The sequence below is a fragment of the Gadus macrocephalus genome, chromosome 22 (assembly GCF_031168955.1).
Source record: "Gadus macrocephalus chromosome 22, ASM3116895v1".
In the NCBI taxonomy this organism is placed as follows: Eukaryota; Metazoa; Chordata; class Actinopteri; order Gadiformes; family Gadidae; genus Gadus; species Gadus macrocephalus.
In genome coordinates this window covers 8528233-8545494 of record NC_082403.1, presented here as the reverse complement: position 1 = coordinate 8545494, position 17262 = coordinate 8528233, and the positions used below count along the sequence as shown (strand labels likewise).

Sequence of the window (17262 nt, the reverse complement as noted above, 5' to 3'; positions counted from 1 at the left end):
CCACCCATTTGTATTTTAATTATAATACTAATGTCAGTTACTTCCAAATTGAACTAGAATTGCGGATGGCACTTGATATAAAATATGTGGGTATTGCTCCTAATCCTTAACCCTAACCCAGACAAATATCTCATGTGGCCCATACAAAACGACATCTCAAAAGTTATACGTATCAAAATGAATGGAAATACTCGAAGAGAACACCCTTGCTGCACAATTATCAAGCTCCTTATTGCTTTATTTGTTTAGCTTTGAGGAATAGCTAAAATTACACCCGGCCTACAACTATTGCTGCAGAGGTCATCCGTCTTCGTGATCCTTCCAATCAGCGTACAGGGTGGTGTTTGTGTGTGTGTTCTGGTGGTGGAGTATCAGGGTCCAGCTTCCTCCTCCTTCCCCTGTCACACGCAGCCTTCGGTCTATCCCCATGACGGTCCTTCCTGCCCTCCGCTGGTAACTGCAGTCAGGAGGAGTGCATGATCTACGTCAAACAAGCAACAAGTTTCAAATCAATACTTAAGAATTAGGTGAAGGTTTTTATTTTTGGAAATTTTATGTATGAATGTTTAGTTTGTTTGAATTACATTCCTGCACTTTTTTTTTCTTGAGCATGAATCTTAGTGAATTTTGTTCTACATTTTCATTTGGAGATGCAGACAATCCCCATTAAATCCCTTTGGAAAAGTAAATCACTCACCATATCTTGTGTTGGAACGCTGCAAACAAAGCCTGAACACTAAGTGCCCGACCGCCTACAGGGACTCAAGGACGTCTGGGACCCGGAGTTCGTATTGCACTCATAAGTCTCCCGGGTCACATGTCATCCGTAGTCAAGCTGTTCCTAAAAGCAGAGGGCACACAGTGAGTATTTATACAACCCATCTTGGGACAGTCATCTTCATTGTATTGTGTATGGTCTGACGAGGAATATTGTTTAAAGTAACTAGATTTAATGTGTTTATATCCGTACATTTAAGATTTAAAAACAACATAGGTCAAAAACAATGGACATTTTCACATGTTAAAATTCAGATAGCAAATACCTTACCAGTTAATGTGTTGCACTCTTGTGAACTCTCTGAGTCATTCACATGGATCTAGGGCAGCCTCCATACTGTCTGGTAACAAGAGGCAACATATAAAGACACAAATCTAATTGAAATACTTTTGACAGAATAACACAGTTTGGTTTGGTAGTTTGATACTTGTAATGGTATGTGAGGCTTCATACTTCCACATTGCTTAATGCCAGGATTTTTACAGGAGTCACGACATCCATCCTGCATCTCATTCTCTCAGACACACCCCTTATTTTAGCCACCTAGTGCCATCTAGTGGCTGTACAGATTAAAACATCTTTTGAGGCACCGTCTCACGTCTGAATGAATTAACCCCACTACAAGTAGAATAATTTAAAATATGTTGAATTATTCACAATCCAACGCACAAGTGTAGTAACCATCTCCATAACTAAGCCATCACTGGGATCACGGAACGGGACTGTCTTTGCTGCACTGTGTCCCATTGCTACACCTAGTGGTGAAAACAGGCCATGGATATTTTGCTCCTTTGTAAGCTGGATGACTAGGGCAGTTCTCCAAATTATTATTGCTAGGGTATCGCGTCCCTACCCAAATCCCCGCCCGTCCGCTTTCGGTTGTCGGATCCGACCTCATGACCCAACCGAAATGGCTGAAACAACGCTAGACGCTGAATCGTTAGTAGAGGAACAATGGCGTCTGCTAGTTGTTTTGTTGTTCACAGCCAGTGATTAAAGAGTAAGCAGCAGGGTGAGGAGGAGAAGGTACTCTGTGCAAGGCGAGCTCACCCTCGAGTACCGCTCAGGGGAGTTCCTCACGCTAGCCGTGCCGCACTCTCAATGATGCTCCACCTGCGCAGGTTGGAATAAGAGGACAGAGACATCAAACAAAGCACACAGGGACATCAATGTACCAAGAGGCAGATGCTAAAAGCGCTGTGCTGAAGGGGTGGGGTTGGGGAAGGGGTGGGGGGGGGGACAGGGTTAGATGAGCAACTGCTAAGCCTCATGAGCACAGATATATACACACAGAAGAATTTTAACCCTTTTTTTGAAAAAAAACTCATTAAAAGAAAAAGACAAATCTTTAATGGCGTAGAGAATTCTAACCCCTTTGAATTAGTGCCTTTCAAGAGGAAAAATAGCAAATAATTGTAAAATATGGTTCTTCAGTGGTTTGGTGATGATTTTGGTGCTTCACTGGGGGTCCATTCAGCGGTCAAAGCTTGTGTTTAACTGGAATCAATGGAAATCCAATGGGACCGAACTCTTTAATAGGTCTGGAATGTACCTGGAATGTAGGCTACATGGATTAGGTGTGTGTAGGAGGAGTAGAGGCAGCTTCAAGTGGCATGCAGAGGACAATAAAGGGTTAAAATCCTGTATTTTTAATCAACATTTCACCCAGCCACCACCCAACTTTTCCACGTCCAGATTGTTTAATTTTAGCGAGTCTTTGTTTGAACTTTGAAGCATTGTTTACTAGAAAATCTCCATCAAAATGTGAGAATTGAGGTAGAAATTCAAATCAAATACTGAATGACTCCATTCAATTTGAGGTATCTTTGACAATTGACTGATACTCAACTGAGTTTTATTGAAACTGAACAAAACGTAGAAGTTATAAATACAAAGAACATCAAAGAACAAACTGCTATGGCTCTTACGTAAGCCAAACCAAAAACCTATAATCGGGCAAGTTCAAAGAATACATAGGAAGTTGTATCAGTTTAAAAAACACATGTGGTCTACCTCTAGAAATGCTACGCATACACATTACAAAACTTTGATTCCTCCTCTCCTCCCGTGGATTCTTTTCTCCACCACAGCAAAAACAAAACAAAAAATATCAAGCGCTAACCATATGCATTTATTTACAAGCAAGTCCCTAAGCCACTATGAAACCACGAATAGATGGGTTACAAGAAGGGGAGGACAGGGAAGGAGCGTGGACACATACTTCCTGCAAGGCAATATACGATGATTTAATGTCCCTTCAGACTTTTGTAAAATGAACGTCCGTGTTTGGATTTTTTTTTTTTTGTCTTTTTGTAGTGTTCATTGTTGGCTTTAAAAGAATGAGGAACAAACAGTAAAAGTGTTTAGCTCAGGGAATTTTTTTCATTTTTTTTTAAACACATGTCCAAAATGTAACCGCAAGGAGTAAGAAAGGATTCAGCAAAACGGTTACGCTCACTTCTTCAGCCAAAATGCTTTCCAGCCAATCAAGAGGAGCCAATTCTGGGATCCGTCCATTTTTCAGGGATAATATATATTTATATATTTGTTTCTTTTTTCGATGAGGAACGAAGAATAAAAAGTCAATCAAAAAAATTGGGGCCCAATCTCCTGATTTTTTTTTTCCTTTTTGTTCTTTTCCTTTTTTTTGGATTTTGTTTGTTTGTTTGTTTTGTCACTTACTCTGACAAATACCTGTCGGCGCGTCTACTTCCACTGCTGCCCATAGGAATCCTGTGAAAACTCCAGGGTGTCATTACTGTAACCATAGTTACCGGAATAGTCGGCACCCTGCTGCAGGGGCTGCTGGGCGATGGGCTGGGACCCCCAGTTCTGCTGGTTGTTGGTCTGCCGGCGCTTCGAGTCGGGCTGGTTGAACACGTCCGCCTTCCTCTTCCCGCCCACGTTACCGCCGCGGTTGCCCCTGGCGCCACGGGGGCCACGGCCCCTCTGCGGCTGGAAGGGGGCCCCGCGGCCTCCTCTGCCGCCCCGGGGCCCTCCGATGGGGGGCCCCCGCTGTGCGTAGCCCCCCCGGCCCCGCGTGGGAGGGGCCCCCCGGGCCCTGGGCGGCGGCGGCCCCGCCCGGCCGGGACGCGACCCCCGGCCCCTCATGCTGTACATGTCGTCGTAGCCGTAGTAGGGGTCCTCGTAGCCGCCGCGGTAGTCGTGGTAGTCGTAGCCCCCGTAGTAGTCGTCGTAGTAGTCTTCGTAGCCGTAGTAGTCGGGCGGGTAGGCGTAGCCCCCTCGGCCGCCGCGGCCCCGGCCCCGGCCTGGGGGGGGCATGCGGGGCGGGGGGTAGTAGTAGTAGTCGTCATACCTGCAGAGAAAGCAACGGGTGGGGGTCGGGCGAGAGAGAGAGAGAGAGAGAGAGAGAGAGAGAGAGAGAGAGAGAGAGAGAGAGAGAGAGAGAGAGAGAGAGAGAGAGAGAGAGAGAGAGAGAGAGAGAGAGAGAGAGAGAGAGAGAGAGAGAGAGAGAGAGAGAGAGAGAGAGAGAGAGAGAGAGAGAGAGAAGAGGGAGAGGAAAACCCAGATTTTACCATGCCTTTATTCAAACTTGAATAAATTAGATAGCTCCTCACCAGACTACAGTAATGGCGACTTCCTTACTCCACTGACGCTGTGGGCAACAGCATCAGTCCAGGGCCAAGCCTGTTGTTTGTCTCAATATATATATCTTTTTATCAGAAATTAAACATACCCTTCAAGCGGCAAGCAAAAAACCTTGTTTCAATCAAAAATACTAACATAAACAGTACAAATTCAATGCACCCTCTCTGAAGTGAGCACACAGAAGGTGGGGTTACCCTGTGTTCCTGGTGGTCTGGCGGGCCGCCTGCCTCTCCTTCCTCTTCTTGTCTGGGGGTTTGGCCAGGACTATCTCAATCTCCTCCCCGCCCAGCTCCTTCCCATTCATCTCCTCCATCGCCTAGCGGACCACAACCATTGCAGGAATGAGCCCAAAGGAAACAACACGCGTGGGGAATGGTCGTTTGTTGTTCCGACGTGCCACAGGTGACCCACCTTTACTGCAGAGTCCCGCTCCTCAAAGTGGACGAACGCGTAGTCTTTGAGCTTCTTCACACGCTCCAGCTTGCCAAACTGAGAGAAGGTCTTCTCCAGGAGCTCCTCAGTGACCGGCGTGGCTAGTTTCCTCACAAACAGCACCTTCACCTACACACACAATCAACACACACACACACACACACACACACACACACACACACACACACACACACACACACACACACACACACACACACACACACACACACACACACACACACACACACACACACACACACACACACACACACACATTATTTGACATAACAGCCCCGGTTATGACTGTAATGCAACCGTTAGGCCCGTCTATTACGACACCCGTTGTACACCAGCGGTTAACCTGGAGTATGAAGACAAAAAACAAAAACAAAGAGTGAGCTTCTCACCTTGGCCATGACATCCGGGTCGGGCTCGGCCACGGGGTCGGCCCACTCCACCGTGACGGGGTTCCCCCACACCTTCACCTTGCCGCTCATGAGGCGGCGGCGGGCCTGGGCGGCCGACTTGTGGTCCTCGTACTCCAGGAAGCAGAAGCCGCGGTTCTTCTTCTTGTCGTCCGGCTGGTGGTACAGGATCACCTCCTGGAGACCCTCTGCAGAGCGAGACAAGAGGAGGGAGGTGGGTTCCACTGGAGGGCGTCTTGAGGCAGTGCAATTCCACATTACTCTGCTGGAAATTCAAAATGATTTCAACACGTCGGTTGTTTTGTTAGACCGCAGAAGACCAACCTGTGACTTTGCCAAAGTCCTCCAATATGCTCTCTCTCGTCTTGTTCTTTGGAATGGATCCTACAAACAGCCGATTGTTTGCCACCGATATGCAAACTCCCAAGTACTTCCCTGGCCGGATCTCATAGTTATCACACTGGAGAAGGACAGAGGTCAAAGGTCACTCACTGTTGTTCTGTAAAAGATGTGCATGTAGCGAGTTGGAAAACGGGTTGAAATGCGAGTTTAAAACATTTTTGTCTACGATTCTGCGCAGGTTTCCTTAGATCGATTTGTTGCTTTACTTTAATTTTTACAATGAGAAGACAACCCACTGAAATCCGGTAGCATTTCCACAACAATCCTGATACCTTGTCTAGATCCATTTCAATCGAATCCGATCGGCTACTTACGAGTTTCACGGCCTCCTGCGCGTCGTCCTTGTTGCAGTAGGTGATGAAGGCGTAGCCGCGGTTCTGGCCAGACAGGGGGTCCATCATTAACCTGAGGTCCCAGATGGGCCCGGCCGTCTCAAAGAGGGGCACCAGCTCGTCCTCGTACAGGTCTCTGGGGATCTTTCCCACAAACACCTGAAGGAACGTGAGCAGTACGGTCGCAGCGATTAGCATCCTCATACAAGTCCTGGCATGCCATTTGTCTCCTGTGGCGAATGACCAGACATTGGGAAGTGTCCCCGGTCGATTACCTCCGTGCCAACGCCGGGCTGGCACCCCGTGAAGACCTGGGGTGGTGGGGGTCCCCCGTATTTCCTTTGCCCCGTGGTCACATCCAATGTGTATCCAGTTCGATCCAGCAGAGCCTAAAAACAGACAAATGAACAATACGACATAACATAACACGTGTTCAATGATGAGTCAACAGTGACATGTGTATAAGGATGGAATGCAGAGCTACCGGCCTAGTTCAGACTAGGAACTGACACTTTGTTGGTTTACCTTGATTTTGGTCTCGTCAGGGCCCTTGGTGGATTCTTGTACTTTGCTTCCTTGCTTTTCCCTCTGCCTATACGTCTTCATGACACCACAGAGGAAAGCACTTTTGTTCTGTGGAAAGATTTTTTTGGGGGGGTTTCCCTCCATTATTATATGCACTAATACTGAAAATGCATCAGAAAGCACGCCCCCCCCGCCCCCATCCCCTTCTCAGTGAGGACTTTACGGCACCAACCTGAACATGGGACAAGTCACTTTCTTTGAACTGCAGCAGCACCGTGAGGGCCCCTTCTTCGTTGAACTCCCGCAACGCGTCGATCGCCCGTTCATCCAGGTCCTCGTACGCTACCAAGCCTGTCATTAATAATGCACGCATGCATTGTGTGGTCCTTAATCACATATTCATCGTATGCACGAAAATGTAAATGAGACTGTGATGGAATAAAGTTCAGAAGTAACAGCCCACCTGTCTGGAAAATGTTATCCAGGCTTTCCGCTACTTTCAGAGGGAGCCCGGCGTCCAGTAACGTCTGGTAATTCTCCGTGTGCGTGGTCGACACGTCCATCGGTTCATCCTCCTCCTTTGCTAGGGCAGAACTGCCGTTCACCTCAGCAGTGGCCATTCTAAAAACAAAAGCAGGGTTGTGCGCTTAATGTAAGAAGTTGTCATAGTTCCGAGACGCGTTTGGCGCTTGATGCCGAGCATGCAATAAATATACATGCAATACAATACGAATGACGCCTCGACCAAGTTTAACATTACCATTAAATTGGACATACACACGGACAACGGTATGCATTTTTACTTTTCCCGTGACTAAATGAGGCTATGTCACAGCAGAATTGGATGTGAATATACTAACCAACAGGCACTGTCCCGCCCCCTTTGCATGCAGGTTACTAGCAAACTTAATATTGTCGAATGCATTTACATTCTAGTCTCAATACGCACACAGGTAATGCATTTAAGTACCAATGCACAATGATATCGCGAAAGTCTTTGGTAAATAAACAAACGTGTTCGTTTTCCATCTGACTCAAAGACTAACACAAATATCATTAGCCTGCTAGCTCGTCAGAGAGGCTACAGCGGAGGCCTAGTCGTGCAGAAAAACACCTTTCACAATTCAAATAAGCACGCGTCGTGCAAAACAATAGTTAGCCGTACTTACCTATATCTTATAGAAAATTAACACCACCGTGGAATTAAATATGAAATTCTTGATGCGTGAGATGTTATCAAATAGGTAATATCAATAATACGTGTGGGTCTGCCCACGAGACAGATTTCCAGACAGCGCCGTCGTCGCTCGAACAACGCCACCGCTCGGCGATCATCGCCACCACTCGGGGATCATCGCGAGATTCGGAGGTAGACCTGGGGGGGGGGGGGGGGGGGTCGTTTTGATACACTGAAAGGCGGGTTTTCACGTGACTCTATTAGGGGTATGCAACTGTTTTATTTTCTACATATTTTTTATTTCGACCAGAACAATGTAGAAAGCTACCCAACGAAATACACAAATTCAAACGGTGAAGAGACACGAACAATGCACTTCAACGTAAATGAGCCATGTGGCAGCATGACATTAAAAACACAATTGATACAAATTAAAAGCTTTATTTTGATTCATATGACATACAATACGGAGTGTTCATATAATAATGATTGGGACTGGTATCGAATCAGCGATATTTTAAGGTCGTAATATGGATGATGCCTCGGACTCAGAAAACTCAGTCGTCATGTTTTAGTTTTCTTATTTTCCCGTTATGTCGCTCGATCTCCTGTCGGAGGCGATCGATCTCCTTCTTATGGTGATCGATCTCCTCCTCGTGATGCTTCCTCAGGAGGGCCAGCTGCTCCTTCTCCTTTTGCCTAAATTGGTTGAAAACAACAAATTCATGACAACAATTGTTAGAGGACCAATAACGTGGTCATAACACATGTGTCTGCCAGGTCCAGGCGGGAACATTCACATTTACGGCATTTAGCAGACACTTTTATCCAAAGCGACTTACAATAAGTACATTTGTCAGAAGAAAATAGAAACAACCATATATCGGTACAGGGAGGATTTTCATAGAACAAGTGCCAATAAGCCCTTACAATTGCTAGGTTAAAACTATTTCCTGCATAGAACAAGATAGCTAGGATTAGATTACACACAATGCTAAGTACTATAATTAAGTGTCAGGACGTACAATATACAACACGTGCGTACATTAAGTGGACGTACAAACATACATAAGTGCATAAGAGGGGTGTTTTTAGGAGAGTAGGGGAGAAGGGGTGGTGGGCGGTAAAGGGGAGGCAGTCCAGGTGAAACCTGGACAAGGGAGCCTTGAGTCTGGCGAGCGACTTTGCGGTCCTGACGTCGGCAGGGAGCTTGTCCCACCATTGCGGTGCCAGACTTGACCTTATAATAGAAGTGATTACAAATAGATCAGATACAACCAAGGCGTCCTACCTAAAATACCGTTCTTCCTCTGCTGCTTGTCGCTTTCCAAAAGCTCCTCCGGCCTCTCTCACTGCGCCTCCCCCGCCACCCCCCTTTCCTGCTCCTCCACCTAGTTCCCCGAGCTGTGGAGAAAATGACGTGTTGACAGTATGCAGTGTGTGACCTGGAGATCACAACATATGTGGGACGGGGTGGGACGCACCACCAAGACAGGAACATCAAGTTGTGCTGAGGGCACATATGCGCTTTAATTATCCACTTTATACTGTTGACATATGTAACTAAACATTGTACTCGTTCACTATGTGTTGTCATGCATGCACGGATGAAATAAGCCTAGTAAAGCCTGCATTAAAGAAAGCATTTAAAAAGTGTTTACCCATTTACCTGGTCAGACGCCATCCTAATCTGACTGGACATGTATCCCCTAAAGCTGGACCTAAGTACCAATCTAGCCATTTTCAATTAAATTGATTCAGATCCAAAAGCAAACAGACCTTTCAACACACACCCGATGCGGAAATTATTTTTGGTGGTCAGGGCTGTTACTGTAACGGACGTAAACAGCAAGGGACCTAAGGAAATGGGCATATCCGCTATGACCCTTTCAAAATAAAAGCGGAACGAGTTTAATAAAAAAGAAACATAAAAAAATATGTTTCTTTTAAGAATAAAAAATAAGTTCAATAAAAAAGAAACATAAAAAAATAACAAGCATTTGACATATACCTACAAAAAACATTTGGAATCGTTTTTTGTAGGGTTAGTTTGTGTGAAAGGTGTGTACATAAAATGTCCATCAGAACTGTATTTGCTTTATAAGTTATAAGCTTTGCATTGATGAAATTGATGCATTTAAATTTTTGTTTGAATCCGTCTAACTTAAAACTTCATAGTCTACTCACCAATAGGCCAACAATTATGAAATATACCTCTAATTAAGAAAAAGATCTCTTGATAAATAAATATAGATATTATTGGTCTTTGAATTGTGTTCGTATTTGAAGGTGAATATGTTTTATACTCAAACGAACTGATAGGACCGTATGAAATCAAAATGTCCCGTGCTTTTATATTGTAAAACCGGTGCCAATGATGGTTCTGCGGCTGATACTGAATTTATGGTGAGCTTGTTTGCGATGCCATCTAGTGGCAGCAATATAAATTGTAAGCCCGACTAGCGGGTGCGTGTGCTTCCTCGTTGCAGATCGCTGTAGTGTGAGTGGCTTTTGGTTCTCCTGATCCGGTCACAGATTGGACTTTGTGCGACACTGTGAACATGCATTCTAAGAATGTAATTCAGATAATTCCGAAATAAAACGCACAAACAAACTGTTTTTTTCATCCTGTTTTATATAATGGTAATTTGTATGTGTCAATAGTTTCATTATATTTAGGTGTCCCTTGCCATTTCATGTGGAAGGCAATTTGGTTGTGTCTTGTCCATGGGGAGGTGTTAACAACTGTTCTGCACAGTACAAACATTAGTGTGGTTATAACCTCTGGTGGTTCTTCTATGATGAATGAATTAATGACCACTAATCTTTCAAGTGCTGGAGCGCGCACACACACACACACACACACACACACACACACACACACACACACACACACACACACACACACACACACACACACACACACACACACACACACACACACACACACACACACACACACACACACACACCACTGATAAGAATGACAGAGCTCTGTCTGTTCAGGCCTCGCTCTGTGTCATTGTTGGGACTCAGCAGAGGGGATGGCTAACTGCTGTGTGTACAGAGGTGCATCCTCAAGACCACACCATGCGTTTAACAATGGCCGTGACGGTGGGGATGGCCTTTCCAGTGGAACAGGGTCCTGTACGCTTTTATAAATCAGTGATCTTGAGGTAACTGTGACGAGGCCGGTTTACATAACACAGGCATCCGGGCGTCATGAATGTAACCTGACCCAAATGTTTTGGGTTTGTTTTTCACTGGGTTATGAAAGAAAATAAAATATTAATATTAGCCTTCTCAGCTTCTCTAGAGTTCTGGTATTTTTTATACATGAGGAAGGCCTCTTTCTTTTTTCTCCAATTCAGACAACATTTGAATGTTCCCGATGTTTCCCAAGGATTGTTTTTCTTCAACCTTTCTCGAGGGGCAGAAATGGTCTGCTCATGCTTCCGCTTGCATGGAATGCATGGTCGAAGCAGTGCCAATCTTTCGACAAATGGTGGCAGTATGTTCTCATGCAAACATAAGCCATCTCTGCCATATTCAACATTGGTATACAGTGCACTTCCCCATGAAAACAACATTTCTTTCTTTAGAATGGACAAAACCCTTTTGTGAAAGATGAGATGTTTAAAGATACAGCCAACATAATTTATGCTCATTAAATGAATAGTACACGAGGGAGGTGATCCATGTCGTTGAATCACATCTATTATCTATTATCAGATTGTGATTATTCTGCCTTCATTATACACAGCAGAACACTCCCTGCTAATGTCTAATAATTACCCAAAAACCTGTTAGGTAACATAACAGTATCAATAGACTCTCATGCATTTGTTCCCTGCATGCGTGTTCACCTGTCTGAGCGGCTTTGTGAGTTTTTTTAGTGGATGGACTTCCGGTCCACGAGAGTCAGATCCCGCCAATTACCTGCATTTTTTTCAGCGTTGCTTCCCTCGCTGTGCTCAAGTGTTGCCATAGGAATTAGTATCCTGGCAACAGCAGCACCGACCTGAGCAAAGACAAAGTAAGGTCACGCAGAGCTTATGAGAATGTGCAAGATGTCGTTATAGCTCGAGGCTGCTCGTTCATAGCTCACTCATAACATCGTATGCACAGACTCTGTAAGTCTGGTTGGTGCAGTACAAATGAAATCATGCAGACTTTAGTCAGGCTAGATGAACATTGTGCATACTATATTACAAAGGACCTGCACCCTGGAAAAAGTGCACAATTATTATTGGTATCATTATTATGATTAATGTTGCTTATTTACAATGCACATTTTTCCTTTCCCACCGTACCGGTCTGGCATACCATATTGGATGAACAACCATTGAAGATAAAGTGTTGTTATCTTACATGTAAATACCAGAGGATGAAGAACGAACCAGTGGGCAAAGCGAGAGACTGGCTCATTTAGAAGCAGCCGATGTTATGTGATTAAACTCAACATGCAACAGCAGCGCAGCACATTTTGTCATGTTATTAGGCTTTTGTCTGCTGCTGCAGAGACCCATCCCTGCAGATGGCCTTCATAACCTGGTTGGATGTTGTCACTGTTGCCATGGAGACCGCCGGGCCTGTAGAAAAGAACTGAATTCTTTGTGTCTTGTCCATTTCAGGTTAGCCATAGACATTATCGATTTAGAGGCAATGTTCGCTCATCGCTAAAGGGGAATGCTTACCCTTGATTTTTGCCGTGGGAGAGAAAAGACAACTGCCTACAAAACAACAAATATATAATCCATAGCTTCATTCGCAAGTTTTATGATGTGAATTTCCAGTAAAGGCTAAGGCTCGGTTCTGAAATGAATTGGAGCCCTCTGAAAAACAATATCTCAAGGGGTTATCTTAAATGAAATTGTGTTTACAGATACCAAAAAATACATATGAATACGTTATGGCATAGCATTTATGTTGAATGATTGCGCTACCCAAATTATACAAGCAGTATTTTCCAATAGGTTCCATAATTATGCATTATAACATCATCAAGTTTTAGAGGCAATATATGCACCACATTAGATGACTATTACTTTTCTCCTTCTTTGTGATTTCCTTTCACATAAATCCCCCTAGCATTCCATGGGTGTTGAAGGCAGTCATTACCTCTGACGATCCCCCTGGCGGCGGGGGGAATGACATGACTCATAGGTGGAATCACCAGCTCTCCGGCCGGCCCTCAGTCTGCTGAAAAATCAGAGAAAAATAAAAGCGTGCTTCCATATTTTCTTTGGTTCTACATAATCAGGACTCAGGAGAAAAGAGTGGAATATAACAAGCGTGTCTCAGAGAAACAGAGAGCCAGAGAGAGAGAGAGAGAGAGAGAGAGAGAGAAAACGTATAGGCATGTATGTACATACTAGTCGCCTGAAGGCCAATTAGTGATCATCACTGAAGCCCTAGGAGAGCTTGCTCCCGCAGCTGGCCTCCCCAAGTGCTGAATCAATGAGCGGTCTGTGATGGCTTTAAATATGCCTTGATATTATACAGCAACTCTATACTTTTGAGCCAAAACATGCAATGTGTGGCAAACTGAGTCAGCCTCAGTTTGTTGAGATACATACCTTTGGTGTTTATTACACTTCTTGGGTTCAGTTTCTTTTCAATTGCATTGGTGAGTAAGTTTAGTAGAGGTTAATAGAGGAAGGGGTTAACCAAACCAGGCAATGATTCATTGGAGTTGGTCTTTTTGTTGGTAGATTTAGTTTAACTAAAATGTCCTCTTTATGCAAGTATTTCTAATTGTAATGGCGGACCAAACTTTTAGAACCACTTTGACATCATTCAAATGTGGATGCGTTAACCGAGTGATGGTGGAAAATAAAGACGGATTAAATGCAAGTTAAATTGTCAATGAAGATCTCTGAATTAACTCATCGACTGTTCTGTCACCAGTGCTCGGGGGATCAACTCAAACAATGTTATCAAGCCGTAACAGGAGCTGTGTTCGATTTGGCTCTCTTATACACTCATTCCCTGCACAGTGAGCACTATATAGTACACTATTTAAGGAATAAGAATAGGGTGAACTTGGACACTAATTATGCACCGGAAATCCAATCAGGGTGACGTTCAAGTGCCTTGTTAAATAGTCTTTATGAGCTGCAGCTGGGCCCAGTTGGTGTTGACCTACTGGTTGTTGTAGTCTTTTATTCAGCAGCCCCCTTTATTTGTAGTTGATGCATCAAACTAGAAGGACTGCATCTGCTATCAACAATAAGTCCTCTTGTGATGCCACACTACCAATACATAGATGCTTGATGGATGGTCTGATGGATTAATGGTAAAAGGATGGATTTGTAATGGTAGATGAAGGTTAATCTTCATAACAGTGCTTTTCAGCTGAGGGTTCGCCAAATCCATTTGTATTCCCTTTTTCGTTGTGTGCGTTGGTCTCAGCCTCTTTACACCTGCACATTTCATGACATTAAGGCTTACAGGCCGACAGGCACTAGGGATAACGTAATTGCCTCAGGAAGTGTCTCCTCTCGTCTTCTCTCTCAACCAGTGGCAGTCCCAAGGGAAATATGAAGGCCTACTCTCTCTCTCTCTCTCTCTCTCTCTCTCTCTCTCTCTCTCTCTCTCTCTCTCTCTCTCTCTCTTTCTCTCTCTCTCTTCTCTCTCTCTCTCTCTCTCTCTCTCTCTCTCACTCTCACTCTTCCACCTTGAGGATTAGCTTCTGCCGTTCCTATGGCAACAGCATTCAATTAAGCCACGGCAGAGGAGGGTGTGTTATTGCCAGCAAGGGGCTAATTGATACTGAGTTTCACAACGGGTGGGGGAGGGGGGGATCGCGCCAATGCAAATGTCTCAATGATAACAGTCGACTTTAACAATGCGCAAAAACTCTAACTCAGGCGTGCCTTCACTAAAGCTTGAATATCGTTTAGTTCATTTTGATTGCTTCTAGTTTTGGCTGGCTGATGCAAGTCAGATGCAAGTAAGCATGGTTGTGTGCAGTGCACAGAGATGTCAAAAGATGGACCAATCCCTGCACATCCTTAAAGGGATGATTGAACTAATATCAGTAGCCTAATAGGTGTATTCCTTGTTTAGTAAAATTGTTGTTTAATGCAGAATCTATAAATGTATATTCAGAATCCGAAATCTGTACAATGTAGCAACCTGTGTATTCATACAAAGGCTAATCAATAAAGTATATATTTTATATGTGTATACACTTTCAGTATGCATACATATTCAATGGTGGTGAATAACATGGGTGTGTAACAAAACAGAAAATGGCGGGCGAAAGCGACACATACAATGTAATTTCTGTCTTTGTGTTTTCTTTGTGTTATGACAACACATCCGTGGAAGGAAGTAATAAAGGGATGTACAGATGTATTGTATTTGATAGGCCTCCTGCAGCTGTTTATCAATTGTAAAATGAAACCTGATGCAATCAAACATACCAGTTGTATTGAATCGTTTTATGTGTCTGTGTGTGTCTGTACATAATGTGCTCGGTTTTACTGTCACTGAGGTGAGACCAAAAGCTAGTTTGTAAAATAAAGCCCTAAATTATATTCTGTCTATACTACTGCTACTGCTAACTACGCCCTGTATCTTGTAACCAAAAGGGTTATGCCTCTGCTGATGCAGGGTCTGTCACATGAAGTCTGGAGCCCCAGATGGCATTATTAGGTTACAACATGGGCTGGTTGCATTCTTCCCCTCAATTTGATCAGGGAAAAAACCATGGCCTAAAGCTCAATGCTCACTACAGAGCCAATTTGCTCCTTATATGAACTCATGAGAGGGAGCAGTGAGCAAGGGAAGAATCATGCAAATGTCGTCTTCCTCGTGCCCTGAAGCTGAGCTCGCATGCAGCACGATTAAAATTCACTGAGAACAAGAATATCTAATTTTAGAGAGGAGCCAAGAAACATCAGAACAGCCATGTGGAGACTATGTGGTGCTAAATAAGATCAAACACAGAATAGTAACCTTACCTTTGCCGCATTGCTTTGTTTTTCTATATTCGTTGTATCTTGATATTTTGTATTACCTTGCTGCAATGGCTATTTCTCCTCTTGATAGTTTGATTGCCTTATACTAAAAATAGACCAGACTCTTACCTTCAACTTAAAAGAAGGATTTATTTTAAATATGGCACTATCTGTAATGCTATATTTAACGAAATCTCTAGAGTCTCAAATGTGACAAGAAATTAATGCCTGTACTGATGCAGCATCCATTTTATCTTAGTTCTGAAAAGCTCATCTTCCAAGGAGTAATCTCCATTTTTATTTGTCTAATTTTATGCTGAACTGAGTCTTCAAGATATTAGAGTACATTAATAAGAAACATTGTTTTATATTATTGAAACTATCGCCATATATAAAAAACATGTAATATCAGATGTTTCACCTTGAATTTGATATTGATAAAACATATTCTCAAAATGTTAAAGGCAATTTAACAGGAGCCTTGTGCTCCTGGTAGGGTCTCTCATGGCAGAGTGGTCTCAGGTGAGGGGCCAGACTAAGAATGGTTCAAAAATCCTCAATGAATAACGTAAGAAGAGGAGATGTGACCCGGCCCGGAGGAAGCCCGGGGCCCCCGTCTGGAGCCAGGCCCAGACGGAGGGCTCGATGGCGAGCGCCTGGTGGCCGGGTTTGCCACGGAGCCCGGTCGGGCACAGCCCGAACAAACTACGTGGCACCCCCCCTCTCTTCATCCCATGGGCCCACCACCTGTGGGAAGACCCGTTGGGGTCGGGTGCGCAGCCACATGGGTGGCAGCGAAGGTCAGGGGTCTCGACGGACCAGACCCGGGCGGCAGAAGCTGGCTCTGGAGACGTGGAATGTCACCTCGCTGTGGGGAAAGGAACCGGAGCTTGTGAGGGAGGTGGAGCGCTATCAGTTAGATCTGGTGGGGCTTACCTCCACGCACAGTCTCAGCTCTGGTACCGTACTCCTGGATAAGGGTTGGACTCTATTCTTCTCCGGAGTTGCCAAGGGCGTGAGGCGCCGGGCGGGTGTGGGGATACTCATAAATCCCCGGCTGAGCGCCGCGGTGTTGGAGTTTACCCCGGTAGACGAGAGGGTCGCCTCCCTGCGCCTAAGGGTTGTAGGGGGGAAAACTCTGACTGTTGTTTGTGCGTATGCACCAAACAGCAGCTCAGAGTACTCGGCCTTCTTGGAGACCCTGAATGGAGTCCTGTATGGGGCTCCAGTAGGGGACTCCGTAGTTCTGCTGGGTGACTTCAACGCCCACGTGGGCAACGATGGAGACACCTGGAGAGGCGTGGTGGGGAGGAACGGCCTCCCTGATCTAAACCCAAGCGGTCGTTTGTTATTGGACTTCTGTGCTAGTCATGGATTATCCATAACAAACACCATGTTCGAACATAAGGGTGCTCATAAGTGTACCTGGTACCAGAGTACCCTAGGCCGAAGATCAATGATCGATTTTGTGATCGTGTCATCTGATCTGAGGCCGCATGTTTTGGACACTCGGGTAAAGAGAGGGGCGGAACTGTCAACCGACCACCATCTGGTTGTGGGTTGGATCAGGGAATGGGGGAAATTTCCGGATAGACCTGGTAAGCCCAAACGAGTA

The 17262-nt window shown here is 44.8% G+C and overlaps 2 protein-coding genes and 1 long non-coding RNA gene across 5 annotated transcripts; all 3 read right to left on the bottom strand.

The window, feature by feature from the left end:
- Window positions 1-217: 217 nt before the first annotated feature.
- Window positions 218-7845, bottom strand: LOC132450720 (heterogeneous nuclear ribonucleoprotein R-like). Of its 3 annotated transcripts, none has more exons than XM_060042783.1 (15): window positions 7673-7845; window positions 6967-7124; window positions 6736-6854; window positions 6504-6611; window positions 6254-6367; window positions 5961-6137; window positions 5569-5704; window positions 5227-5432; window positions 4799-4948; window positions 4582-4703; window positions 3553-4094; window positions 1829-1891; window positions 1049-1118; window positions 698-841; window positions 218-481 (listed from the first exon to the last, which is right to left on the bottom strand). In XM_060042783.1, the coding sequence occupies exons 2-12, from the start codon at window positions 7121-7123 to the stop codon at window positions 1860-1862; spliced, it is 1863 nt and encodes a 620-aa protein (XP_059898766.1). In that variant the 5' UTR covers window position 7124; window positions 7673-7845; the 3' UTR covers window positions 218-481; window positions 698-841; window positions 1049-1118; window positions 1829-1859. The 3 variants fall into 3 exon arrangements, with proteins under 3 accessions (XP_059898766.1, XP_059898767.1, XP_059898765.1); XM_060042784.1 differs by having other exon boundaries at window positions 218-457; XM_060042782.1 differs by lacking the exons at window positions 218-481; window positions 698-841; window positions 1049-1118; window positions 1829-1891 and having other exon boundaries at window positions 2600-4094.
- A 260-nt stretch (window positions 7846-8105) lies between these two features.
- On the bottom strand, window positions 8106-9548 carry atp5if1a (ATP synthase inhibitory factor subunit 1a). Its single transcript, XM_060042884.1, has 3 exons — window positions 9350-9548; window positions 8972-9084; window positions 8106-8379 (listed from the first exon to the last, which is right to left on the bottom strand). The coding sequence occupies exons 1-3, from the start codon at window positions 9419-9421 to the stop codon at window positions 8238-8240; spliced, it is 327 nt and encodes a 108-aa protein (XP_059898867.1). The 5' UTR covers window positions 9422-9548; the 3' UTR covers window positions 8106-8237.
- Window positions 9549-12086: 2538 nt separating this feature from the next.
- LOC132450796 (uncharacterized) lies at window positions 12087-13730 on the bottom strand. The gene is made up of 4 exons (XR_009523918.1): window positions 13260-13730; window positions 12802-12882; window positions 12378-12413; window positions 12087-12272 (listed from the first exon to the last, which is right to left on the bottom strand). It is a non-coding gene; the product is annotated as an uncharacterized LOC132450796 (long non-coding RNA).
- Between the last annotated feature and the right edge of the window lie 3532 nt (window positions 13731-17262).

Bases quoted from the DNA above. Each gene is read 5' to 3' on its own strand.
- LOC132450720 (XM_060042782.1), bottom strand. From the start codon at position 7,123: ATGGCCACTGCTGAGGTGAACGGCAGTTCTGCCCTAGCAAAGGAGGAG. The intron at 6,138-6,253 runs GTAATCGACCGG...ACGTTCCTTCAG, and splicing joins AGCCCGGCGTTGGCACGGAG to GTGTTTGTGGGAAAGATCCC. The intron at 4,095-4,581 runs GTAACCCCACCT...CTTTCTCTGCAG, and splicing joins CAGACCACCAGGAACACAGG to GTATGACGACTACTACTACT.
- atp5if1a (XM_060042884.1), bottom strand. From the start codon at position 9,421: ATGGCTAGATTGGTACTTAGGTCCAGCTTTAGGGGATACATGTCCAGT. The intron at 9,085-9,349 runs GTAAATGGGTAA...TTTTCTCCACAG, and splicing joins TTAGGATGGCGTCTGACCAG to CTCGGGGAACTAGGTGGAGG. The intron at 8,380-8,971 runs GTAGGACGCCTT...CAACCAATTTAG, and splicing joins GAGGAAGAACGGTATTTTAG to GCAAAAGGAGAAGGAGCAGC.